Source organism: Macaca fascicularis, chromosome 1 (assembly GCF_037993035.2).
Source record: "Macaca fascicularis isolate 582-1 chromosome 1, T2T-MFA8v1.1".
In the NCBI taxonomy this organism is placed as follows: domain Eukaryota; kingdom Metazoa; phylum Chordata; class Mammalia; order Primates; family Cercopithecidae; genus Macaca; species Macaca fascicularis.
Window position 1 is genome coordinate 122,625,276 of NC_088375.1, and position 27,893 is coordinate 122,653,168.

At 48.2% G+C, this 27,893-nt stretch overlaps 2 protein-coding genes across 32 annotated transcripts in view; one reads left to right on the plus strand and one right to left on the minus strand.

Annotated features, from left to right (window-relative positions):
• Positions 1-423: 423 nt before the first annotated feature.
• INKA2 (inka box actin regulator 2) lies at positions 424-16,934 on the plus strand. Of its 3 annotated transcripts, XM_015431202.4 has the most exons (3): positions 424-633; positions 9,290-9,490; positions 12,013-16,934. In XM_015431202.4, exon 3 carries the CDS (start codon positions 12,013-12,015, stop codon positions 12,847-12,849), a length of 837 nt encoding a protein of 278 aa, XP_015286688.2. In that variant the 5' UTR covers positions 424-633; positions 9,290-9,490; the 3' UTR covers positions 12,850-16,934. The 3 variants fall into 3 exon arrangements, with proteins under 3 accessions (XP_015286688.2, XP_005542406.2, XP_045241186.1); XM_005542349.5 differs by lacking the exon at positions 9,290-9,490; XM_045385251.3 differs by lacking the exons at positions 424-633; positions 9,290-9,490 and adding an exon at positions 914-1,000.
• A 5,729-nt stretch (positions 16,935-22,663) lies between these two features.
• The window catches only part of RAP1A (RAP1A, member of RAS oncogene family), a 97,861-nt gene continuing 92,631 nt past the window's right edge, over positions 22,664-27,893 (minus strand). For 25 of the 29 annotated variants that reach the window (XM_065547842.2, XM_065547915.2, XM_065547903.2 and 22 more), the window contains one exon: positions 22,664-26,892. The gene's annotated coding sequence lies outside the window, so the exon portion shown is untranslated. The remainder of the gene's footprint in view (positions 26,893-27,893) is intronic. The other 4 variants (XM_045385254.3, XM_045385255.3, XM_065547826.2 and 1 more) reach the window with 1 other exon arrangement.

Sequence of the window (27,893 nt, forward strand, 5' to 3'; positions counted from 1 at the left end):
TCTGGGGATGGCAGCGGAGGGGGTGGGGGTGTTCCCTTCCTGATCGGAGTTTGGGGAAAGGGACTGACACTATGGCACTCTGCCTCTTACTGACATGACACCGCTACCCAGTCCCTCCCAGTAAAAATGTGCTCTCCCTTTATGACCACACGAGGGTCATGTGCTTCGTTGGGGGCCGCCGTACGGCCTGGAATCACGATGTCCGCCGCCGCGCTGGCCGGGACCAGGTGTGTCCCCGCCAGCCCCAGTAGCTGCGCCCGGGTCCTGTGCAAACACCGTGGTAGGGCCGGCCTCGACCGCCCAGCCCGGCCCCCCGGCCGCCCTGCCCATTGGCTGAAGACAGCCCCCCTGAATTCTCATTGGCTGTCCCACTTTTCCCTCCGCCCTCAGCACCGACCGCACGCTGCCAGCCGCGGGGGAAGCGGCTCTAAGTCCCGGGCTCGCAGCGCAGGCTCAGCTTCGCGCGGCTAGCGCTACGGGCGCAGGGGCGGGGAGGCTGCCCGGCGCGCAGTTTCCAGTGGGGCCGGGGTCCCACCCGGGCACTCTCTGTTTGAACCGAACCCGACAAATGGGCGCATGACGATGGAGAGCAGGGAAATGGACTGCTATCTGCGTCGCCTCAAACAGGAGCTGGTAAGAGCGAAGCTGGCTCCCGGGCAGGGAGGACTGCTCCGCCCCGACGGGCACCTGGTCCCCGCCCGGGCACCCGGGGGGCCGGTGCGTAAGCAGGGCGGAGGAGGGCCAGGGAAGAGAGGGGAGGACGCGGGCCGGCAGGCAGAGAGCCGGGCTTGTCCTCAGGAAAGGGGGCCACGAAGAAACTTTGAGCAAAGATTTGTGATGAGACAAGAACAAGTGACAGAGAGACAGAGGGAGCAAGCCAACCAGGCTGAAATGTGACACAGAGAACCCCAGGGAGAAAACAGTGCACGCCCAGAGATGGCCAGGCACTCGGACGCAGTGGGGCCCCCGCACCGCCGACGCGGAAAGCGCGGGAGCCAAGGTCTGGGGAGCGAGACGCGGGCGCCCGGGTGCTGGGCTGCGCAGGCCGGCCTGGAGCGCGCCGGCGGGCGGGGCGCGGGGAGGAGGAGGGTGCTGGGGCCTGATCCCTGCCCGGGCACGAGGTCAGCGGGACTGCTAGCTCGAGGGGAGCCGGTACCACCCTGGGCCCCTAGCTCTGCTGGGCTTGGCAGAGCTGGCGCGGCTGCGGGGGCAGGCTTGGCCGGCTGTCTGCCTGGGCTTGTCTGCCAGCAGGGAGGGGGCTGGCAGCTGGAAAGGCGGGGGAGGGCCCTGCGCTGGAGGAGGGGCTCTGCCTGGCAGATCGCGAGCGGGAGCTGCGGAGGCCCAGCCAGATGTCAGGTCTGGGCTTGGGGAGTGCACAGGGAGCGTTCGGAGGCCCTGGAGTGCAGGGAGGGGGAGAAGTAACTCAGTCTGGGGAGGGGGAAATATCACCGAAGTCGGGGGAGTGGTGTCCGCTAAAGCTATGTTAGGGAGAGCCAGGTTGATTCTCACTGGCTTCATATACCACTACCCCCGCCCCCACGCCACCTGCCATCTTTCTTATTCCTTCACCCACCGGAATTCAGGCAAATGTTATGCACATACAGCCCCATCTCTGCTTTGCCCATCTCTCCTTCCACGAGGCTCTGTTGTGTCTTTGCCTTTCGTCTCTTTTTATCTCTTTTAGTTTGTCTCTCTTGGAGTCGACTCTTCTCAGTCTCACTTTTCTGCTCTCCTCTTTCTTCTTACTTTCCAGAGCCAGGGGCACCCAGGCCACACAACAGCAGACCTGCATCTAGAAAGGGCCAGCTTATGGCTCTCCGGATTCTGTGACAGCCTTTCCCACTCCTGCCTGCAAAGGCTACACTCTTCCTGCTTGGGAAGGAAATTGGCAGTGTGTTAGGGGCCAGCTCTGGGGGTGGGGGCAGAGTTTGAAACTGCAGGTGTTCTCACTGATGCTTCCTGACCAAGTCACCCTGCCACTCTTCCTGTCAGTCCTACTCCAGGGTCTGCCTGCTCACATCAACCATCATTTCTCTCTCTAGCCCTTCCTCCTGGAGCCCTTTCTGTGGTGACACTCAGATGCAAAAGTTACTGACTCAGAGAGATACTTCTTGAGAGACAGGAATATTCATTGCTGTTCTTCTGAACTTACACCATGCTCCTTCCCATAGTCGTTTGCACATGCTTCTCATGCCAGATTGGGATGGCTGGCCCCAGCCCACACGTACACATACACAATTCTCATTTTTTCCCATTTATGTGTGCAGTACCAGAAAGCAAGCTCAAGGTCATCACAGATAATGTCTGAGGTCCAAGACCCATGCTGAGAAAAGAATCTAATAGAATCCTCCTTTTTGTGCTTCGAGTTGGGGACTACACCACCCACCTCAGGATCTGCCTTAATGGAGGGTTTGTGGGTGTTCCTGGCATGGGCTCGAATTTTTAAATCCTGCTGATTTGCATTTTTTACAGCACTCTAGGTGGGAGGTGGTGAGGGGAGGAAGACAGAGACTACGGATGCCAGGAGAATAAAAAAGGCAACTAGAAATCTGCACTGAGCTGAGCTTCACATCTTGATTTGCACCCCCTCCTGCCAAGGACTTGAGCCCCCAATGCCTGGGAGGAGGAAAGGGAGAGGCTGAAGTCACTGAGCGCCCCATTAGCTTTCATTTGGCCCTTTGTCTGAGCAGCTTCAGCCTTTGACTCTCTTGGAGAGGAAGCCAAATGCCTGGCCTGGATCCCAGAATGACACTCAGATGGGAGAGCTCTGCACTACCCCCCATGGTGCTCCACCCCCTCCTCAATGCCAGCCTGCTCAGAGATGAGACAGAGCAGAAGGACAGACAGAGCTAGTAGAGTGTCACTTGCTCCCTGACACCTCAGTTCAGTGCTTAGGTAGCTGAGCCAAATCTCAGTGCCTTAGTATCCCCAACAGTAGCAAAAGGGAAACTAGAGCTGAATTAGCCCAGGGTCAGCCCTTTGGCTGCCTTGCCCAGGGACAGTAGGGATTGAATTCAATGCAGCTTGCTTGTGACTGGTGTTGACTTAATACCCTAGGTCACAATGGGGTGGGAAAGGAATACAGTTGGTTTCTGTCATGAGCTAGGGAGCTTTTGGACTGCAAATGGCCCATCCCAGGCAGGATCTCCCTTGCCACCCGGAAGACATTGTGTGCCTGGCTCTGCCCTTAGTTCATGTTTACACAGGCATGGCCTCCTGTAATACTGGTCAAGTTCTATGTTCATTTCTTTCAGTAAATTTCTCTCAAGAATCACACACTCTGCAGACACTGTGGGATAAACCTGCTGGAAAACAAAACATTAACAGGTTGTGAAATTATCTTTGTCAAGGGTGTTTTATGCTCCCCTTCTGCATCCTATCCCTGTCCTTGGCCCAGAAAATCTAGACAAGAAGAGTGTGTTTCTGAAAACCAAAGTAGTGGAACTTCCCAATTCCCTGAAGCAGAAAATGTCATTGTAACAGGTGAGCGCTGGGAGAAGGCTGAGGGTTTGGGGATCCTGGCTCAATTAGTTGATAAGTAGAGAGCTGGCCCTTTCCTTCTGCCTGGAAAGGGAAGGGGATCGGGTTTCAGGGATGAAATGTGGCAGGAGAAGTAGCAGCAGCTGACACACTTCTTCATTAGAATGAGGGCTTGGGGCTGCAACAGCTCAGCAGGGAACACATCTCTTTTCTCCCTCCAGCCGCCAAAGAGGGGCCCTGCCTGAACACAGGCCTTGGGACCAGCTGTTCCATACACACAGCTCCCTTGTGGGCTGCCAATAAGTGGGGTAGACACAGGCACACAGACGAGGCAGATGTATGATGCTCACAGGGCATCCCTCGTGAGTTCAGATCTGTGTAGAACAAATAGAGTGCGTAAAGGCTGAGTGATCAGAGCTCATGAAGTACAGCCAGGCTGGGAAGGCTTCCTGGAGGAGGGAGAGGTTGCAGGAGGCCATCTCTGAGAATGTCTGTCATAGCTGAGGCATGGGGAAGCAGTTCTCTAGCTTTTAGTGGCCACAAGTTCAGGGGTTTCTGGCAAATGGGTAAGGACTGGGGCCTAAAGGCAAAATAAGGAGAAGAAAAGTAGGAAATGGAGAAGATACAGTAGGAACAGCCTTCAGATCTTGGGGCAAAAAGGCAAATTTCCCGAGGCAGAAAAAAGCTTTTGCAAAGGATCTCATAATGCATCTTCTTTGATGTTTAATGTTGGGGAAAGATGACTATGTGACTAGTTAGGCAGTGTGGTCATCGGGAAGAATGCAGAGTATAAGATTTGGGGTCAGACCAACTTCAACTTAAATCATGGCCCTGTGTGACCTTAATATATTACTTAACCTCTCTGTGCCTTGGTTTTCTCATCTCTAAAATGGGGGTTTAAAATACCTACTTTATATGGCTACTGTGAAGATCAAATGACAATTTAAGTGCCTCACCAACTGTATGTCCTTCACATGTAGCACAGTGTCTGATGTGTCGTAGGCACTTGGTAAACTGTTGATGATGGGTTGATCAGACTGTTTTGCGTAAGAGTCATTCATAGATAGAACATGTTATTGAGTTCATACTGTGTTTAGGGCATTTACTGGGCACTGGCACTATCATTACAAACAAACAGACACAGATCCTGTCTTCAGGGAACACACAGTTTAATAGAAGATATAATAATAACATTACTTGATGTTAACATCGATATGCCAGACATATAATTTATGATGTCATTTAATTGCCAAAACAACACTAAGAAGTTGTACTTTCATTATTCTCACTTTATGAATGAGTCAATAAAGACAGTTAAGTGACTTGGTTAAAGTCATAGAGCTGGTAAGCGGAGGAGCCAGGATTCAGACCCCACCAGTCTGATTGCAGAGCTTATGTTCTCAACCGGTACATGTATGCAGACCTCTGGGGCAGAAATAGAGGAATTGTGTTATGTAACAAGCACAGGTTCAGTGCTCTGAGAGAGGGAAGTAAACTCCAAATGGGAGATTAGAGAAAGCTTCATGTCTTGGAAGAGGTAGCATTGGAACTAGACTTTGAGGGATACATAGGGACACGCACAGGAGAAGAACAGCAATCCAGGCAGATAATGAAACAACATGAACAAAAGGTACAGAAGCTGAAGTGGTGGGGATGTCTGAAGAGCAGCTGGAGTTTGCCTAGAGCACAGGGTAAAATGCAGAGAAAGAGTGGGCAACAGTGCTGAAAGAGCTGTCGTGGACACACTCTGGATGTCATGCTAAAGAGTCTGGCCTTTTCTGTATGCATTGGAGAGCAGCCCTGGGATCCAGAAGGTGATATGGGGTAGAGGTGGAGGTGGAGGGAGGGAGGAAATTGAGGCAGGAGGATGAGTTAGAAGGTTATTACAAGAGTCAGCCAAGAGATACTGAAGGCCTGAACCAGAAAGGAAAAAAAGAAGGTAACTTCTTCTTGAGGTCCCTTGGATGTTCGAGGAAGTTGATTGACTGCAATGGAGAGGAGCTAAAGCTGGTCAGAGGGAAGAGGGCTTGCGGAGACTAAGAGGCAAGCTCCAGGAAGAGGCAGCATTGGAATCCCCTCTCCATCTGTCTGCCCCTTGCCTGAGCGTGTGACCCCCATAGATGGTTCTGTTGGGAAAGTGGGTCCATCCATTTCACAGCCCTCACTTTCTCCTTTCTTTACCCTCCTCTCTCCTACAGCTCTTGGCACAGTTTCCACTTTACCTTCCTGTTGAGAGTTCCAGCCAAGTGTGAGGGGCTGTGAAGGTCCCTATTCACTGAGCTGGAGAATGGGCCACTTGGCACAGTGGGGCTTTTCCCATTTCCGGCCCTCAGCCTCCTCCTAGCTTCCCCAGGGGCTGAAAGGAACTTTGTGGGGATCTTGTGAGTAATGGGGTGGGGGAAGTGAGGCAGGGCACACAGCCAGGCTCATGGGCAAAGCTGGAGCCTGTGTCAAAGGATTCTGGCTGAGCTGGGAGAGGGCGTGAGATGGATGGAAGGACGGCACAGCTGCGGGATCAGTCGGGGCCCAGGGGAGGGATTGGGAAGGGAGCCGAGGATGCCGGCGTCACATTTTCCCATCCCTGCTCCTCCCTCACCACAAAGGGCCCCAACAGGGCCCAGGGGGAGGGTGCTATCCATGGCCAGCTGACCCCACACAACCTCTGTGGGGCTCAGGGCTGGAAGTCCAGGACGGTGGGATCTGGTTCTGAACCGCATCTTCCCCTCCAACCCCAGGCAGGCAGTTCCTCTTCCCTCTTCAGATGACTTAGTGAAAGGGAGGCCTCGGAGCCCCTCAGAAGGATGACTTCACGTTCTTCCTCCCCATCTGGTGGTAACTGCCCTTTGCACTTCCTGCTGGCTGCCCTGGTTTCTTCTCACAACAATCCCAGGAGACTAAGAGGTCAGAGGTTACGATGACATGGAAAGCTCGTTGGCCTGGAGTGCGAAAGCCAGCCTTGGGGTCCCAGGTCTCTCACTAATAAGCCTCAAGACCCCAGGAACCACTGGTGGTGCTCAGGATGATGGAGGCGATACTCCAGGAAAGCTTTCAGTTTAAGATGTGTGTTGATAGGTGCCATCTGTCTACGGCAAGTGTAAACACTTCACACAAGTTCCTTCATAAGTACACTATTTACATAAACAGATAAGAGATGTGTTCATGGAGACGAGGTCCTGTATAGATAGGGTGAAAATCATGAAGGAGGTCTGGGGAGGAATGCTGGGAAACACTGAGGGAGAAGATGGACCTCCCAGCCCCCTGGTTCCCTAATCCATTACGTGGGGATAACTCCACCTGCCTGGCCTCAGAGTTTAGCTGTGGGGATCAGGGAGTGCAGAGAAAAGGGCTAGTGCTGACACCAGGAGATGTCATCTGAGGTTCAGAACCCCAGGCCCAAAAGGTGGGCGATTTTGCCCAAATGTCATGTGGCCGAGTAAGTCAGGTCTCCAGATGAGTGTGGGGCCCTTCACAAACACCAGGCGGGTGCCTGTCGTGCTACAGCTCTCATACAGCGAGGAACCCAGGGGCTGGTTTCAACTGCAGCCGTGGAGACTGAAGTTTGACATGCAGACTTCCGGAGACGCTGAGGGTGGGGGAGGGACTGTGGGGTGGTGTGGAGGCAAGGAGCTGGTGAGAAGACCTTTCCTGGCTTTTCACAGAAGGGATTCCCACAATCTTCATTGGAATATGGTTATTAAGGGTTTTACCTTTGATGGTGGAGCAGGTTGGTTCCCTCTCTCTCTCTCTCTCTCTCTCTGTGTGAGAGAGAGAGAGAGAGAAAGAGAGAAAGGAGAGACTAGGGGTGGGTTAAAAGGAGGTGGCTGTTGGATCCATTCCCCCTCAAACTAATCAGGACCAGGTCGACCTTCTTGTGAATTCTCCCAGCTGACACCTGAGAGCAAGTTAGGTATGATTTGGTGCCTGTTCTGAGGAAGAACCTGAGGCTCCAAGACATTAAGAGGCTCCGGAGGAACTCTGCACCCTGCAGCCTGGAGATGGATTTAGAGCTACTCATGTTTGCTCGGGATTTTGTCTATCTGAGCTGGCCCCTCTCCTTTCCTCTACCCGCCTCACTATCCCCTTTCTTCCTCCTTTTGGTCCCAAGGCAAGGGAAGCCCGGGGACCTGAGAGGGTCCCAAGCTCTGGAAGAAGAAGGCAGATCCCAAGCTTGGCCTCCGACTCTTCCTCCTTGGGTGACGGCATCCCCTGGGGTCAGCCAGGAAAGGCTGTTCTGCTGGCTCCTCTCTTAGTCAAGACCCAGCTGACACTCCTGCCCCACCACTGCCGTGGTCCTCCCAGGTTCCCCCAACTCCTCCTTCCCTTCTCATCCCTCTCCCAGATGCCTTCTTGCCCTTCAGCGTCGGCACCCTGGATGTGGCTGGGCTGAGCGTGGCTGGGAGTGGGCAGGAGGGTGCCAAGACTTCCCTTCCTTCTCTCCCAGCCCCTGCATGGGGCAGAGGTGGGGAGGGAAAAACAGGACCTTCTCCTTGTGCTTCTCCTTGATTAGACCAGATATAAGGAACGGAATCCTGTCATGACTATGTGCTAAGTTTCACCAAGGAAGAAATGTTGTGGAAGTACATGGGAAGTCTTAAATTAACAGCCAGAATTCACCTAATGCTTTCTTGGTTTCATGCAGATACACATTACCTCACTTAATCTGCACAATAGCTTATGAGGCAGAAACTGTTATTCCCATTTTAAAGAATGGAGAAATTTGGCTGGGTGCGGTAACTTACGCCTGTTAGCCGAGCACTTTGAGAGGCTGACGTGGGAGGATGGCTTGAGTCCAGAAGATCGAGACCAGCCTAAGCAACATGGTGAAACCCTGTCTCTACAAAAAATACAGAACAGTTAGCTGGGCATGCTGGCCTGTGCCTGTAGTCCCAGCTACTTGGGAGGCTGAGGTGGGAGAATTGCTTGAACCCAGGAGGCGGAAGTTGTGGTGAGCCGAGATTGTGCCACTGCACTCCAGCCTGGGCAACAGGGCAAGACTCCCTCTCAAAAAAAAAAAAAAAAAAAAAAAGAATGGAGAAATTGAAAAACAGAATGTAAATAACTTGCCCAGGTCACACAGCTACTACATGGCAGAGCTGAGATTTGAACTTTGTTCCATTGTCTCCAGAACCCAAGTTCTTAACCAATACAGAATATTATTTTGCAGATGGGTGCAGTTTCAGCACTTGCTTACTTACATAGGGCCTCTGTTTTATGGGCAGCTTGAATTCATGCATACCCACACATTCATTCTCACTGGAAAACTGTGCAAAATGTCAGCATTATTTACTCTGGATTTTTCCACACTGGAAGAGATTGAATGGGGTCATTTCATTCCTCCCTCTACCTCCGACCTGGGCTGGGTTTAGCCTTCTGGAAGGAAGCCTGCCAGTTCGGGACTCCTTGCCTCTGGATGAAACGAAACCTTGGGAAGCAGCCCTGGCTCTTTCTCCCTGTGTAGTGAGTTACTATCTGAGGGTAGCAAGCAGCCTGGAGGGTGATCTGGGGTGGTCAGTGGTATTCAATATATGTTTTATGCGTATGTAGCAAGTGCCAGGTGCTAGCGAGGTTCTGGGCTGACATGCTGATGTATAGATCTCAGCCCCTGTCCTCAAGGAGTAGATACTCAATACATATTTCACAAGGGACTGAGCATTTAAACGCATAGAGGACATGGGGTGAGTACATAAATGGCAGGACTACAGAGAAGAGCATATTAAATATCACAGAAGATTTCTAACAGGAGCATGGGGGGTATGTCTCAGGGAGTAGGGATATGCGTGGAACTGAAAGTTGAAATTCTGTCCTGGAGGATCTTGACTGCAGGACCAAATAGTTTGGATTTGAGTCTGGGCATTGGAGAGCCATGAAGATGACAGAAGATGTGTGCTGGGAAGACTGATCAGGTCCCCATGTGTCTGGCGGTTCGGAAGCCGTCTAGGAGGCTTCTGCAGCATTCCTGAGGATGGAAGGAAAGATATGTGACATTTGCGGGAGGAAAAATCCAACATGAGTAAGTTGGACAGGAGCAGGGGTAGTTGAATGGAGAGGCCAAAAATGACTGAGGCTCTAGGTAGGGAAGACAAGGAAAGTGGTATTGGAGGAAGGGAGAGAATAGGGAAGTCAGAGGGAGAAGCAGCTTGCAAGGGAGGAGCTGAGTTTGGTTTGGGGCTTAGAGTCTCCTCTGACTCTGCTCTAGGTCTTAGTAGCTGTAGCTGAGTGCTTCCAAAAGGAAGGGGTCAGGAGAGTAGAAGCAAAGAGGCCAGAGAGAGGGGCTGTCAACAGGTGCATCTGTCCCACAGGCTCCGTGTCCCTTGCTGCTGCCGCCACCACCGCCACTCAAATGGTGTAAACTCTGGCAAATCCCAGGGCTGTCAGGGCCTGGAACTGCCATTTCTTCTTGCCTGTCTTGGGGAAAGTGCATAAAGCATGGGCAATCTCCACGCCCCAGCAAAGGCCTCCTTGCCCTCAAGGGCAGTCGGCCCTCCACTGTTCTTTAGTGTTGCTTCTGCTGGCTTATCGAGAGCCTGGCTGGAATCTCCCATCCCCAGCAGGGCCAGGGTTGGCAGGGGAGGATTTGACCCAGAAGCCTGAGAGGGTCAGCTGTAGCCCAGCCCGGCAGAGCCTCTGTGCCTGCCCTTCCGATCCCTCCATCTTCTGCGTTTAGCTCTATGCATTAAGACAAGCTTGGGAGGTAAGATGATCCCGTGGGTCTCTGGGGGGCTTAAGAAACAGATGGTCCCCGCACAGGAGGTTTGCTTTTGGTAACTTGATCAGGAGCTGGGGAGGGAGCTGGCAGGACCAAGGCAGCTTGGGCCCAGGAACTGGGAACCTTGTGAATGTTATCAGACACAGTCCCCCCGCCCCCATGCAGCCTCCAAATTCGGCCCTCACCCAAGTCAATCTCTCAGCCCCTTCCAGCTGGCAGCCGGGACTCAGGCCTTAGACACCCACAAAGGGGCTGGGAGAATTGGCCCCCAGCATCCCACTCTGGCTTGGCCAGGGCAGCAGAGCCAACTGGGCTGAGAAGGCAGGAAGAGTGTTGAAGCCAAGTCTGAGAACAGCTGAGAGAGGACAGGTGTTTGGCAGGGAGAGGCAGGCTGAGCAGCACTGGGTTTTCAGCAAACAGGAGTTTCCTGGCCTCCTTGTCTCCCTTCTGACGAGTCAGATGTGAACAGCAATTGCAGGAAACCCCAGGCCTACCCTTTCTCTTGGGGAATCGGAGCTCTTCCTTGTCTCCTAATGCCCTTTTCAGCCCTTCTTCACTGTCCTATAGAGGACAGAGTAGCCTTAAAGTCCAGCTCTGGGTGCAGGTAGCACACACCTGTGGTCCCGGTTACTCAGGAGGCTGAGGCCAGAGGACTACTTGAGGCCAGGAGTTAGAGGCTGCTGTCTACTATGATTGTGTCTGAGAGTAGCCACCACTGTGCTGCAGCCCAGCAAACATAGCAAGACACTGTCTCCAAAAAAAAAAAAAAAAAAAAAAAAGCCTAGCTCCACTGCCCAGCCATCTCGAGTCTCGAGGTAGTATAGGTTTGGGTATTCCTTATCTGAAATGATTAGGGCCAGAAGTGTTTTGGATTTTGGAATATTTGCATATATATAATATCTTAGGGATGTATAAGAAGATACCTTAGGGATGGGACCCAAGTCTAAATATGAAATTTATGTTTCATATACATCTTATACACATAATCCAAAGGTAGTTTTATACAATATTTTAAATAATTTTGTGCATGAAAGAATTTTGACTGTGTTTTGGCTACCACTTACCACGTGACATCAGGGTAGAATTTGTCACTTTCGGTCATATTGTGTCTCAAAGTTTTGGATTTTGGAGCATTTTGGCTTTCAGATTCTTGGAGTAGGGATGTTCAACCTCTATTTGGTAGTTAGGACTACAGCATCTGGAGTGGGACAGTACCGTGTTTGAGTCCCAGCTCTATGAGCTGTGTGACGTTACGTAAGTTACTTCACCCCCTCCAGCTTACTCATTTGTTAAGAAGAGAAAATAGCAACCTCATAGGATCTATATAAAGATGAAATGAGATGAAGCACATAGAGTCCTTAGCACAATTCTTGTTACAAAGCAGAGGAAGAGAGCTCAGACTCAAAAAAGGATGAGGATGGCCACTACAACTCTGTGCACTTCAGGCTGATCTCAGTCCCACCTCTTACTACCTTATCTTGGGCAAATTACCTGTGAAATGGGAACAGTACTAGTCACTACCTCATAGGGTAGTTGGGGAGATGAAATATGTGTGTGGGGGGTGTGTGTGTGTGTGTGTGTGTGTGTGTGTATGGGGTGGGGGGAGCCTTCTCAGGACAGTGCCTGCCTTAGCTAGTTAGCTACCATTATTATTTCCTTTACCCAGCACTGATCTGCACTGCACTAGGCTATAGAGAGATGGGGCTGGTGGCAGGCTGGATGACCCTGGAAGTGCATGTTTCAGTGGGGGACCCAGGTTCAGGGCTGGGAGAGGCACTGCTGCCCGCTGTGGCTCATAGGCCCCATGCTTTCTCTCTCCCTCGCAGATGTCCATGAAGGAGGTGGGTGATGGCTTACAGGATCAGATGAACTGCATGATGGGTGCACTGCAAGAACTGAAGCTTCTCCAGGTGCAGACAGCACTGGAACAGCTGGAGATCTCTGGAGGGGGTCCTGCACCAGGCAGCCCTGAAGGTCCCAGGACCCAGCGCGAGCATCCTTGTTGGGAGGGTGGCAGGGGTCCTGCCAGGCCCACAGTCTGTTCCCCCTCTGGTCAACCTTCTCTTGGCAGCAGCACCAAATTTCCATCCCATAGGAGTGTCTGTGGAAGGGATTTAGCTCCCCTGCCCAGGACACAGCCACATCAAAGCTGTGCTCAGCAGGGGCCAGAGCGAGTGGAACCGGATGACTGGACCTCCACGTTGATGTCCCGGGGCCGGAATCGACAGCCTCTGGTGTTAGGGGACAACGTTTTTGCTGACCTGGTGGGCAATTGGCTAGACTTGCCAGAACTGGAGAAGGGTGGGGAGAAGGGTGAGACTGGGGGGGCACGTGAACCCAAAGGAGAGAAAGGCCAGCCCCAGGAGCTGGGCCGCAGGTTTGCCCTGACAGCAAACATCTTTAAGAAGTTCTTGCGTAGTGTGCGGCCTGACCGTGACCGGCTGCTGAAGGAGAAACCAGGCTGGGTGACACCCATGGTCCCTGAGCCCCGAACCGGCCGCTTACAGAAAGTCAAGAAGCGGAGCCTTTCCAAGGGCTCTGGACATTTCCCCTTCCCAGGCACCGGGGAGCACAGGCGAGGGGAGAATCCCCCGACAAGCTGCCCCAAGGCCCTGGAGCCCTCACCCTCAGGCTTTGATATTAACACAGCTGTTTGGGTCTGAATCCTAGAGACAGAAAGTTGACTGAACCTGAAAGGGCCAGGTCCCAGTGCTGGGCCCCTGGGGAGGAGGGAGGGTGGGCGGTATGGCTCCCAAAAGCCCAACTCCAAGTTCCTTTCCCCCAGAAAGCAGGGAGAAGCCAGAGCTCTTGGCTCTGGGCTGAAGGGAATGTGGTTGGGAGAGGCTGTCTTGGGGGCTGGCTGGTGGAGCAGGTAAAAGTAGCTGGAGAGCGAGCTGTGTGTGTGTGTGTGTGTGTGTGTGTGTCTGTCTGGCATGCACACACTCACTTTGGGGCTGGAGGTGACAGTAGGTGAGGGCAGGGGAGGAGATCAGAAAATCCCTCTGACATCTCCACTGCCCCCGAAGACCTCCGTTGAACATTCTGTATGGAAAAGAGCCCTGAAGCATCAGGTTTCCCAGATAGGCCCCCGAATAAAGACCTGTCTATGGCTCTCCCAACCTTCTGTCGGCTTCTTTGGCAAGACATTGCTCTAGGCACAGGGACTGAACCCCGGGCCTCCTGGGACTGGAGCAGCAGTGAGGCAAAACCCGACCGGTCATCCCTTCCTGCCTTGGAGGTTTCAGTCCATACCTGGACCCTGAGAAAATGAGCTAAATGAGTACAGTGTGTAAGGAACAGCCGGGGAAGCCCTAGACACTCCCCCATGCACATGGGAGGAAGGATGTAGACATAGCATTGGACCGTTTGAATGCCTTTTCATCTCCATGGTCCCATTTGAAAGTGAGTGAGGCAGGCAGACATGATCCCATTTTCCAGATAAGGAAACAAGCCTAGATACGCTACCTGTCCAGGAACAACTGCAGCCAGGAGACAGAAGAGCCTAGGCCTGACTGCAGAGTAGAAGCTGGACCCTGGAGTTACACACTCCTCCCCAACTGTTCGTAGCGCCCTGCAGGCCAGGCGCAGTGGCTCACGCCTGTAATCCCAGCACTTTGGAAGGATGAGGCAGGCGGATTACCTGAGGTCAGGAGTTCAAGATCAGCCTGGCCAACATGGTGAAACCCCATCTTTACTTTAAAAAATATAAAAATTAGCCAGGCGTGGTGGCACACGCCTGTAAACCCAGCTGCTCGGGAGGCTGAGGCAGGAGAATTGCTTGAGCCCGGGAGAGGGAGGTTGCAATGAGCCAAGATCGTGCCACTGCACTCCAGCCTGGCTAACAGAGCAAAACTGTCTAAACAACAACAACAACAAAAACAGTTCTTAGCACCCCGCACCCCATAGCCCCTGTCTCCTGCACTTAACTCCCACCTGGGTCAAAGAACAGTCAATTCACCAGTGAGGTAAAGGTGAACCCAGAAGAAATAGCCACTTGGTTATAAAATTCCTAGCTCCATTCCGTGGCCGCCGCCTCACTAGACGCAGCAGCCCCAGGCCTCCTGTTCCCTCCTCACCCAGAGGCGGCCGGACGGAGGGGGGAAGGGCAAGGTGGCAGCTCAGCTCCGGTTTTTCTAAAGCCGCTCTGGGCACGTGGCCCAGGAGGGCCGCCTAGGACCACCCTGGGAAGCCACTGTCCCTCCCACTCCAGCAGGGAACACTCACTGGCTGGGAAAAGACAATGTGGATCTTCTCTTGGGCTGAGCAAGCCGGGAGGGCATACCCTCCCACTGCCCCCTCTGCCTCCCGCCAATTGTCCCACAGCCTGATGGGGTGTGACAGCTGCAATTAGGGGCAGGATGCCTTCCCACCCTCAAAGCATTAATAGCCAGTTGGAGAGGCAAAATAGTAAGAAAAGCCTCTTCTGCTTGCTTCCTGGATCCCTGGGGAGAGTGGAGAGAGGGGCAGAGCTCAAGATGGGGTTATGGGGGCGCAGCCGCGGTGGTTAGGGTCACCCTCAAATCCTACGCAAATGGTAAAATGTTTCATTTTTGGTGGGGGAGCTACAGGAGGGGGAAGGCGCTCATGCTTTTTGGGTTTTGTTGAGCACTTACTATCTATCTGTCAGGTAGTGTGCACATCTCTCAAACTTAGAATGACCCTAGAAGGCACTCTTCTCCAGACACATCTATGGAGGTTATTAGGGGTCATGTAAACTGCCCAGATTAGGCTGCTAGCAAAGGAAAGGACAGAGATTTAAACAGAGGGTTGGGTTATCTGGCTCCAAAACCCCTGTCCTTTTCTTGCTAATTCTCTACCTGGAGTTTGCCAACTGAGCAAGCCCATTCTGGTGGAGCCAGCCCTTACAAATCCTTTGTGTCTTCCCAGAGAATACTAACATTTCAGTTTTGAGTGAGGGAACGTTTGCTGTGGCTGCCTTTGGAGGTGGAGATGGTGGAGGTGGTGGTGGTAGTGTGTGTGTGTGTGTGTGTGTGTGCACACACACAAAGTGCATGTGAAGATTCCACCTACTGAATCATGAGAGGAGGAGGTCATGGGCTGCTGGCTGGTGGAGAAGCCAACTAGCATATTATTCAAGATGCCACCAGCTCCAAGTCTGGAATGAGTCTATGGGAAACCAAGGTACTTCTTGGACATTCGTCTACAATTCACCTGTTTTGTGGACTGGTCACAGTGGTTTGGATAAATTGAACAAAACTTTATGAACACCTCCCAACACCAGGTGTTGTTATAGAAAGCTAAGAACAGAGCAATGAAAAGGACCCAACTCCTGCTCTCAAACGGATGCAGTGGAAAATAAGCAGACTTTGAACCATTGGTTAGTCAGAAGAGACTCGGGGGACTGAAAACTTATTTCAACTTGGGCCAGAACAAAAAATTCGGAAGCAACACTTGCTGTCAACTTGATTTACAGGTGCCAGCACCTTCCCCTCTGTTATTTCCTTCTCACTACACACTGAAAGCTGTTGCTCTTGTTTTACATGGACACGCTCAGAGAAGTTAAGCAGCTTGTCCAGGGTCACATAGTGGTAGAACTGGGATTGAATCCGTTCCAACTGACTTGCAATCTTGTACTTTTTAGACGATCCCACTAATTGTCCATATCTGTTCCAAAGCCAAATCAAGAGGAACAAGAGCAAAATCTGTCCTCCCATATTATCCATGGTCCTGCGTGGATCATAAATGGCATGCTGACTGTCCAATGGAGGAGACTTACTTTTCCCTTCCCCCTGGACACCTGCCACGGCAATGACAGAGGCTATATTTTACTGTAGTGGAGGGAAGAGATGAATGTGAATGCCTAGGGCCTAAGTATACAGGAAGGTGTAGGGAGAGGGAAGCAGTGTGTATGTGGAGGAGATAGTGGAAGTAAGCAGAGAGAAATCAGACAGCTTAATTCTTCCTTTGGGGGGGCACTTTGTGGTTAATTAGGACATGCAAATGAGCTAGAAGCTCATTTAATACCCTCCCTGACATGTAGCCCCACCCCGCACCTGGCCCACTTCCCCGGCAGGTACAAGGGCCACCTGATTGGCCCAGGTATCTGTGGAGGGTTCCACCTGCTTCTTTGTGGCCCAGGGAACAGAAAAGAGTCCCTGCTGGGCATGGCTAGTGGGGCCTGCCTGGTCTCCCTCCTCCCTTTCTCTTCCCAACCTTTCAGACCTGGGACCTCTCTTTTCCGTCCCCCTCAGACACTTCCCCTGTGCCCCACCCCTTAGGGTGATCTCTGAACCCAAACTTGTCCCAAGGAAGGTTGCTGTGTCCTCTCCACATCCCCACCTCCTCCCCGGGGCCTTGGGACTTTCCCAAGTCACACCATCATTTCCTTTGTGCCCTGGACAAGAGCAAGACACAGCCTGTCCCCACCTTCTCCAGAGCAGCCAGAACCCACCTCAGGTGCCTTCCCCATGCAGTGCAGTTAAGGCACTTCTGCCAGCACCATGGTATGAGCACTAGACTTGGAGTTAAGATTGGAGAGCCCTCTCTGTCACTGCGGAAGCTTGAGCATGTTGCTTGACCTCTCTGAACCTCATGTTTCTCATCTGTGAAAGGTGATAATGTGGGGCTGCTGTGAGATTTAAAGGACATAATGCACCTAGGGTCCAAGCACTGCATGGACCAAAGTGGAAGCTCAGCAGATACTGGACTACCCATCCCCTTAGTAGAGGCACTAACCATGTCACCCAAGGCAAAAGTGCTTTAAAAAAAAAAAAAATGCTTTCTCTGAGCGTTGGTCTCTTCTGTCAAAATATTTATATTGATTTAATATCCCACAGGATTGTAGCAAGGATCGGAGAAGACAATAGGTGACATGTTTCTGTACACTGTAAAAATACTACCCACCCAGATGGGCTATTTGCTAAATGGCAAATTTACAGTGTTCCCCAAACGATGACATGTACTGGGGAGGCGGGGGGTGTGGAGGTGGGGAAGGGCTGAGCTGGAGAAAAGGTGCTTGAGGACCCGACGGCCTAAGGACCTGCTCTAGGAAACATTCCCACCCACTACACCCTAGCTGCCCCTCACAGTCAACCCTTAAGGACCTCAAATTCTTGGCAAGGGGTAAAGAGTTGAAGGTGCCAAGTCCTAGTGGTTTTGAGAAGCCTCTGGTCTGCTCTTTCTGCTCTCTAAAGCCCTAGTTGCCAGAGTCCCCTACAGCCCCCACATCGCTCCCTTCCTCCTGCCCTCCAGTCACCCTGGAAACTAATGGCCTAAAGGTGCTGTGGCTGTCCTCCTAAAATCCATTCCCTCCTGATGAGATGGAGGAATCTGTGAAGCCCGCCTTCATGAGAGGTCTCAGGGCTCAGGCTGGTGCTGCCAGAGAAAGGGTGACTGAGCCAGAAAGGCCTAGGGGTAAGAAGCTCAAACTGCAGTCATCCCCTTAGCACGATTATTAGGATGTCCCTTGCTTTCCTTCTGCCTCCTCCACCCAACCCCTAAAATAAACAGTATGATGAAGCCTCTCTTCCAGATTCCCTCTGGATTTGACAGAGGACTTACTTCCTGGCTCTCTACCCTTCAGTGAGTCCTGACATATCACTCTGTCCACCCCCTCTAAGCCCCAGATCTACATACCACAGCTCTGGAGCACACATGTACATGCACGGGCACCACAATGAAGTCGGCCTTGCCAATGTCCCCGAAACAAAGTCCCTGCCTTCTTACACTCTTCTCTCCCACTGGAGTCCTCCTCGTCCCCGCCACCAAACACACACACTGTCCCCTGAAAGTGCCTCTGTGTTCCTGGTCGGAGAGGACACTGAAGAGCAGTGTGTCCCTGAACACAGTTTGGGGCAATACTCATTTGACAAGGGAACCATAACAATCATCGCATGCTTTCCCTTTTCCTTGCATCTTTGTCTGAGGAGAAAGAGCAGAATTCTATGCCTGGCTTCAGGCCACAGCTGCGCACAGTTCCTGGCTTCTACTCACAGAACCTATTCACCTATATGCCCCTCTGGGCCTGTGCCTCAAGATACTGGCCCTTTACAGGGACATACCAGAAACACTGCCAAAAACCAGCTCCTGTGAACTCTACACCCCCACTCTCTCTGGTTCTACCCACCACGACCTGGCTCTGGGCTGTCTGCCTTGCCCCTTTTTGAGTCTTCTCCACTCTGAATGTGATAACCCCAGCTTCCTTCAACTGGCCAGGGAAGGGCGGCTCAGGAGCCCATCTGAGGCTGCCTGGGGGCTGCTAGTTTGCAGGAGAAGCTGTCCTCATCCAAAGGAAGAATCAAGTTTTGTTTTCCTGTGGTTCCCTTGCTTTCCCCCTGCCTCGCCTTGAGCTTTCACTTGGGCCCCTTCCCATGCTTCTACTTAAGCCCCACCTGCCCCACCGCCGCCTCCTGCTCAGGGTCTGAAGGACAGACGATTGAATGCGGGATCTGTCTGCGAGCTCCTGTCACTTCATCCTATTTCCTGTCTTCCCTGGTGTCTAGCCCAGTCCTGCCCAATTAGATCCCACCCACTTTACCCTCCAAGGTGATGGGCTGAGTGTGCCAAGCTTGGGTTCTTTTCATGCCACTAGGTCTTTGCATATGCTGTTTCCTGAGGAATCCAGTTCCCCCACTGCCAGTACTTATTTTGTAAGTTACTTCTGTGCATGTTTGTCTTCCCCTCTACGTTGCTGTACCTCCTGGGTGGCAAATACTCATTATTCATTTCTGTACCTCTAGTACTGAGCACAGGGTTCCCATGTGACCTCCACTTCTCAAACTGAGCCCTGGGCTGAGCCCATCCCCTGCTTCAGGGAAGACCAGCAGTCAAGGCCTCCTTAGCTGCCTCCTAAAGCCTGTTTTTCACTCTTGTCCTCAGCCCATTCTCCAGAAGAGGGGGAGCTGTGGTCAGTCGCTTTCAAGAGAGCAGGAGAACTCTCTGTCCCCAGCACCCTCTCCAAGCTGTTGGGCAGTCCCCTTTGTCCCTGGCCTGGTGCTCTGTCTTCTCCACCCTAGCTTCCCAGGCCAATTCTATTTTAATGTAGGCCGTCTGGTGAGCCTTCATCCTCACCCCTCCCACTCAGCTCTCTGTCCCCATTGTCATGCTATTATTGGCTATCCAGAACTCAGGCCCTTCAGATGATCACAGCCACTTCCCACATCAACTCAATCCCAAGTGGGTCCCAATTTCCATTCCAGAGGAAGTCACCTTTACCCTATCCTCCATGTTTTTTCCCTTTCTTCCTCGATCCCTTGCCACTCGTCTTCCTGGCTGGGTTCATCTCCTTGTCCTTTTAGCAATATCATCTGGTCCCAGATTTACCCTACCCAAAGATTTTTTCTAACTTGCTATGCTGGTGGCCCCACTGGGGACACTGAGTCTGCTACATTCTCCTCCCATCATTGTGATTATGGAGGGAGGGTCAGGGCAGGGCAATGGGGAAGGAAGTTGAGAGCTGGGTGTTCAGCGCCTTCCATGCCTCCGGCTCCACTACTGGCCACACTCCAGGCATTGTCTCCCTACCAGGGATTGAGCTGCCAGTAAGGCAGCAGGAGTATGGTCATTTGTGTAGAAGAGGTAGGAAAGTGGGGGGTGGGGGATGGGCAGATAGGCATTAAAAAAGCAGCAACAGAAGTTCTTCCAAATGGAGTAACGGCAACTGAAATCCTTGCATAGCCTCAGCTCCCTGAGCAGAGGTGCCAAAGCTAGTATCATCCCCCAGATCACCTCCCTGTCCTGGCCCAGGGCCTCCACTTGCACTCCCACACCATACAACTGGCCTAGGGAGCTGAGTTATCATAGTAAGCAATGGGCCAGATTGACTTAAGCAGGTGTTAGAATTCTTGCTCTGAAGTTCCAAGCATCTGTTAAGTCAATTCATATTCCAGAAAATAAAATTCGTATCCCAGTTAGGCTTTATGTCAGTGATTTCAAGGGCCCAAATAATTCCAAAGCTTCTGACCTAGGCTTCAGGACCCTGCTGGGAGTATAAGGATCAAGTATCTTCTGTAAATTTCTCCATGTACATGTATCCCCTCTCCAAGGAAGACAGGTAGGTCCCAGTGCCTAGTACACTATTGCAAGTCCTACTTTCCATTGAGAAGGCTGCATGCTTAGAGTTCCCTTGATCCTGGTGGCTGCATCAAACTCCCCAACCTGTGCAACTGGAGACATTAGTGATGCTAAGGGTTACAGAAGTGTGGCCTGTGCCCTTCCTCTCACCCACAAGAGGTCTGATGATGGGATCCTGGTGGGAACATTGGCAACTAACAGATGGGGGTGGATTAAGGAAGAGTCCCCACTAAGCCTTCTCAATACGATATGGTAGATCACTAGGATGGGATAGAGGGGCTGCTGTTTCATGCTGTTCCTGAAGAGTAGAGAGGAAAACAGGGAGGATACCAACAGTCTGCCTGCCCAGTAGGAGCCAGGTCCTCTGCTAAAGAGTCTGAGAAGAGCAGAATCATGTCAGGTGAAGCAGACGAATACAGGGGCAAGAAAAAGAGATTTTTCTCTTCAATTTTCTTTAACATCTTTGAGGGCCAAACAATTAATGCTGGTTCCCTTCTAAGTGGAACATTTGTCTGAGAGTCATGGCCTTAGAGGTCATCTTCATTAGAGAAAGGGGGGAAATGAAGTGAGAAATGAAGAGAGAACCATCGGAATTCATACACAGTAACCCTTACAACTGTGATTTTCATCCTACTCAGGTCTGAAATTTCTCCATCCCTGCCCTCACCAAGCCTCACTGAGGTGGTTCCTACGCCCTAGATATTTAATTCAACCTACTAGTTAACTTCTTGTTTCAAGGCCAGCCATGACATGGCCCCAATGTATTCTTCCAGCCTAATTCCTTCCACATTTCCCAACACCAGATGGAACTAGATAACTTCTTGTTCATTTCTGTTTTCTGCACTTGCTTTTTCCCTGAAATCTGCCTGTAATATTCTTCCTTACTCTCACCTGTTGAAAATTCCACCCTTTCTTAAAGGCCTACTTCAAACGCCCTCTGAGGAATTTCTCCCAGAACAGAAAACATCTGTCCCATCTCATACTACTTTCCTTGAGACCTTCTCTATACCTACATACCATTTTCCCTCCTGCAACTATGCCCACCTACACTCCTGAGTCAGCGTCTTTACTTTGATACTAGACTCCACCCATTTAGCTTACTGTTTTCCTTCTCAATAGGTCATCCCCCTTAGCACAGAAATAAGCACTGTTTCACCCATCTTAATAGGGCAATCCATGGTTGATGTCTCCAATGTTTTTCTTCCCCTTTTTTCCTGTGTCTACTCCAGACACTGTCCCCAACCATTCCACTGACAGTCCATCAAAGTCACCAGTGCCCTCCATGTCTTTCTCTGCTAATTCCTCTCCATCTCTCAACTTCTTGATAGAATTCCTCAGGGACCTCTTTTCTATCCACACTCAACCCTAGTGATCCTATATAGCTTCATGTTTTAAAATATTGAATGTTCTCTCCAGACTGCTTCTGCTGAATTCGACTCGTATCCAACTGCCTATTATAAATCTCTGGAACATGACACACTTCTTACACATAGTAGGTTCAAATGGAACTCCTGCCCATTCGTCATTCTCCTTCCAATCTGCTCCTGTCATAATCTTCACTTGATTATTGGCCCAAATCTTAAGATTCTTCCTTGACTCCTATTATACTCTTATGTGTCAGTAAATCCTGTTGGCTCCACTTGCAAAATACACCTAGAATATAGCCACTCCACTGCTACCCCTATGGTCCAAATCACCGTTCCTCACATGATTCCGTCTTCTAAGTGGTATCAGGCTTCATGTTTGTCCTCATACAGGCTATTCTCAGCTCAACAGAGCACTCCTGATGGCATATTATAGTTGATCACATTATACCCTTTGCTGAAATCCTTTCCATGGACTCAACACAGAGTAAATGCTGTGGGAAATTTCCCTCTACTCAATCCCATTACCTCTCTTTTACTACTCTTCTCCCACTTGCTCACTCTGCTCCATCCATACTGACCTCCGTGCTAGTCTTCAACACATCAGGCACATGTTCACCTCATGGCATTGGCACAGATCCTTTCCCCAAGGAATGGAAAATCCTTCTTTCCCGCAGGCAGTTGCATGGGCTGCTCACTTTGAACACTTAAATATCAACTTCAATGAGCTATTAAACTACTACCACCACATTCCCTCTGCCTAGTACTCTTGCCCCTTTACACCACTTAATTCTTCAAAGCACTTATCATTACACAACAGTTGTCTTTGACCCTTTTCTAAAGATAAAAACTCCATGAGGAAAGGGATCCGAGTCTGTACTGTTCACTGTTGTTTCCCCAGCATGCAGATCAGCACTTGCCATACAGCAGAAGTGCAATGAATATTTGTTGGTAGGGCCCATAAGATCATGTCCTGTTCTGATTTGCATGTCCTACAACATTTAGCACAAAAATCTGAACATGGTTAAGCTTTAAAAAAATTCATTGAAAACAACAGCTCAAAATAAGAGTCACACCACTGTTTAAAATGGGAAGGTTTATTAAGGTTTTTCCTCAAGAGGAACAGCCAATCTCTTGCTTCTTGAGAGAAGCAATTAGTGGGAAATGTATGTCACACCTTGGGCCCAGAACCACAGGAGGCTGCTTCTCAGCATGCCCAAAGAACATACATCCCCCAATTCCCGTTTAAAGCTCATTAATGTCTACAAAACAGAACCCATGTTGCCTTCCCAGAAAACAGAACTAGGAACCCAGTCAAAGCCTCCAGCTGTTCTCAACAAGAATATTTAAGCAAGACAGGGCAATAAATGGACTGCACATTCAACAAACCCAAGATGAAATTGCAGTAAAATCCATGATCGAAGTAATGTCTGGACTACATTTTCAAGAATAACTTACAGTTTTTACATTTTGGGGAACATAAATACTAAAAGCTGGGTGGTTAGACTGCCTCAAAGCTCACATTCATTTCCCTCTCGGCAAGATGAGCTCTTTCCAGACCCTGGACAAGAATCCAAACCACTCTGCCCTTTTAAGCCTGGAGCTGATTCAAGAGGGGATATTTTAACACATATTTAGCACCTTAAATAAGTACAAAATCCAAATTCTTAAAAAGCTTATTTTACAAATTATTTTCTTCCTCCAAATACCTGACAATTTCTTTACACTTTGGTTTCAACACATATACAATTTATAAGAGTATATTTTATGTTTTCTAGCATTCTGCTGTGATTGCTTACAAAGGAAAACACCAAGGTATTCCTTATTTCTCTTTCTGTCCCTCAGTCCCTAAGACAAAACTGAGGCACATAAACTGACAAATACATGTGTATCTACGAGGGTAAGGGGGCAAAATATTTTAAACTGGCCATGTCCAGGAAATGTAGAATGTCTTATTACTATTCTTCTATGGAGAAAAATGTTCCAAGCCTGTTTTAATAAAGTTGGTAATAAAGATCAGTATTTTCTCTAAGTATTAACTTTCCAAGTATATTATAACCTCAAAGAAGAGGATTACTTCAGTGAGGAGTAAATGGTGGCCATTTATGATGGCAAATCAAGGTGCCAAACACAGATTAGTTCATAATTGTAGGGAGAAGAGAGTAACACACACATCCATATTTCACCAAAAGTTCTTAATTACCCATGTAGCCACAGTTCGGAAAACTATGGTGTTATTCATATCTTTGATGAACTGTAGTATGTTCCCTGCCCAATTAGATTGTAAACTCTTGAGAGAGTGTCTCTATGCCTCTTTGTGAACCACGCAGTGTTTATGTACTAGGACTTAGTTACTTCAATGCTTATGAAAGTATTAACTGGGCCAGGCGCGGTGGCTCACGCCTGTCATCCCAACACTTTGGGAGGCTGAGGGGGGGGCGTGGATCACGAAGTCAGGAGTTCAAGACCAGGCTGGCCAATATGATGAAACCCTGTCTCTACCAAAAATACAAAAATTAGCTGGGCGTGGTGGCGGGCGCCTGTAATCCCAGCTACTTGGAAGACTGAGGCTGGAGAATAGTTTGAACCCAGGAGGCAGAGGTTGCAGTGAACCGAGACTGAGCCATTGCACTCTAGCCTGGGCAACAAGGCAAGACTCTGTCTCAAAAAAAAAAAAAAAAAAAAAAAAGTATTAACCAATATTGATGCTCCCCCTGGTGGAGGGTAAGATTACAGCTGGATTGTGTATTTACTGTTAATTTCTAAAAGTAGACAGTTCAGGGATACCAAGCAAACTATGAACTATGGCATCAAGCCTCCTTAATTCTGTGTCACTCATATAACCAAAGTCATTATACTTTAAATAGTCACACATACTAATATGAAATCAGTTTCTAGATATTTATCATTTGACATTCATACAATATCCTAGAAACTCTTTTTTCAGCTATAAAAATACATTTATTTTCAGATACCCTTCCCTTTGGAACCAAGACTAAGGAGTTCACATTAGGACAATAAAAAAAACACACCTATTTCACTTTCTAACAGGATACCTTTTCATCTTGCTCAGCAACCACAGACTTCCTTGCATATCTGACTTCAGCTGGTTCTGCTCTGAATACCACTGTGTGCTAGAAAGGCATTTTTCTTGAAAGTTCCACCTTTAACCCAAGTAGATTGTATAAGATGTGACAAAGGAATCTAATTATCATCTTTCTCCACCACATTCTAAAATAGAAGATACTGAGTTTATGCTACTAGTCAAGCAGACTGAGACTTGGAGTCTTATCAAATGACTTCTATTTAATCTGTTAAATACACAATAGATGTGACAAGGTAGTATTTAGAAAGTTTTACTGGCTGATGAGATGTCTGTCTATGATCTTAAGTTTAAAGAAATGTTTGAGGGGTGTTTTAAAGCAGAATGACTTTAGAGGACCTTAAAATAAAAGATGCCACCCTGACCTGACAACTGGCCCTCATGCTTCATTAAAGTTCACTCTAGTTTTGGCCCCTCAATCCCAGACATATGCATAATTGGATGAGTAGAAGGGAAATGTTAAGTAACTAAGTGTATTCAAAACTAAAAACAAAAACAAAAACAAGTTTTCAGTTTTTTAAAAACAAAACATTTTCTCAGGTTGGTCAGAGCTTAACATTTGAAACCTGATTTTAAAATTTCAATTTAGGAAGTGACAGGCTGACCACATGCCTGGAAAATCTCAGCAAGACATGAACACTTCTTCATACCTAGTTGCAAAGAGACAGTATCTAGAGATCCCTGAGCAATTACTTAGACTTTCTAGGACTGGTCTCCTCCTTAATATTTGAGGACAAGGCACAGGGTTTCCTAAGCTTGTTTCTTTCCTTTTCCAGAACTTAATAGGCTAACAAGCTTTTTGTTCTACGTCTCTTTATAGAGATTACATAAGCAGTATCACCCTGGGTCCATGTCTTACTTAAGCCCTGTCTTTTGTAAAGACAAAAATAACTGGGAAGGAAAAGAAAAAGCACCACTATACACGAAGCTAAAATTTTAACTTAGCAATTTCTTCCATATTACTACTACCATACTATTTCATAAGTAGTTTAAGCAAAAGTAACACATTCCTTTTATGTGTTTTAACTTTCCCTCATTTTTCTCAAATTATTCAATCTATTATAAAGCAAGTTTGAAATTTTTCACATAACACTTCATTGGTGGACTCACACCCAACAAATTAACAATGCAAAAGGATTCCCTTGATGAAATTACAAGCTGTGGAAGATCTGAAATAGTAAAAGTTAAACCCTGATACAGTATTAAACTTATCTTTTTATATATAAAAATAATATACAGTGGGATTTTTATTCAATAAGATACAATCTTTAAGATCAAGAGAGAATATACAAAACTATTCTATGTTATCTGATGTATTTTACTGTATAGTAGGAATAAATATATTTAGAACAGAAAGTGCGACGTCTGTTCCTAGAGAAATCACCAGTTACTTAGTATAGTTTAAAGCCAGTGTTCTGCAGATACTAGGCAGAAAGGAGCTACTGTCGCATTTAAAACAATGTGGTCATTATAAAATAAAGGCCTTAAATCTATAAACAATAACAAAAACACACAAACCAAATGAAAATGTACTAAAATTTAATCATCCATAAAAGCTGTAATTTAATCTGACAGTAAAACACAAGAAGCAATATTAGAGTTGGTTTAGTATATTATATATTTTAGCTTTGAAAGCCATAGAAATCAGTTATCCCAGTTTTTTTTCCTATAAAAGACCCATTTTTTCCAAAGCATTATGCACAATTTTAATTAGAATATAATGACAGATGATATTCCATAATTTTTTAAATATAAAATGAAGTCAATGACTCAAAAAAGTTATCTGCTGCAATGAGTTTGAGGGGACATTTCATAATCAATATCATTACAGATATAAAGTATAATGGTTCAACTTTTTAGTGCTTGATAGGGAGGAATCATGATAAAAAGGTCAATATGAAATCATTTGATTATAGTAGCAATATCTAACATTTGAAATGCATCCATGCTCTTTTGTATAATCATATTAGAGTCAAGTATATTTTCACATCTGTTATAACTGCTATTGCAAAGGAGAAATACTATTGTCTTATTTTCCAAGAGATATACACAGAGCAATTTTTTTCTCCAGGGAACTTGTGCAAACCAATATAAGATCTAAATTCTTCACATAATATATAAAACAGGAGAAGCCTCTTCAGATTTTTTTTTTGAAGTCTGGAATGCTGGCACTTTCCAATTAGGCAACAGTTCTTCATTCCTGTAATCTAAGACATGGGATATACAGATATACATATATGTATGGTTAATCTCTTGATGTCAGAAAATGGTACTAAACAAGCAGGTATCCAATAAAATAAAGCGATTTCAGCTGATTTTACCTGGAGAACTAAATTATGCTAAACAGCTACAGTAACAGTGCTATTGTAAATTCCCTTTAAAAATGTTTTAAAAAATCAAAAATAGAAGTTCACAAGAGAGGAGTCCATAACTGATCAACTTGAATTATCCTCAGTTATACTTAGTTATACTCAATTATATTTAGTGCTTCCCATTACATCTGACACTCCTGTCTGTACAGAGGAAAACTGATATTTTTTCTATCTCATTACCGTCTTATTTTTAGTTTCCTTTTTTACTAAAGGACACCTGCCTCCATAAACTTTCCATAAGACATTCTTTATTCAAGCATTTTATGATTAAATATTAGAATTACCATTTTTAATACAGGTTAAGGCAAGGGATGATACAGAAAGAGCTAATCCCCATAGTTTAAATCAAAGTTAAACTATGGGCAGAAGGGCACAAGAATCAAAGTTAGTCTTATTGTCAACAGACAAGAATTAGGTAAAAGGAAGAATCCGGATGATGAATATCTCTCAGATGTCTTTAAAACTGGGACATATAAAAAAGAGATTAACATGATTCAATACAATTTTGCCTAAAGGCTATGGACTAGATAAGCTGCCCTCAGGGTTCATGTACTCTTACTAAAAACGTTTATAATTTCTATTTAAATCTATCCTGTATCTCAGTACTTTTAAAAGTACAGGAACAACATGGCACTTCAAGTCTATAATCACAGTAAAATGGATGTAAAGTAGTCTGATTGCTAAGTCACGTATTATTTGGTATTATCGAACATCCACAGAGATCTTGGATGACTTATTAAGTCAACTTTATCACACATCACAGTCTAAGAATTTATGCAAGCAGGACTAAAGTCTTATTCTAGATCTAGGTCAAGATTTATCTTCTCTAAGGTAAA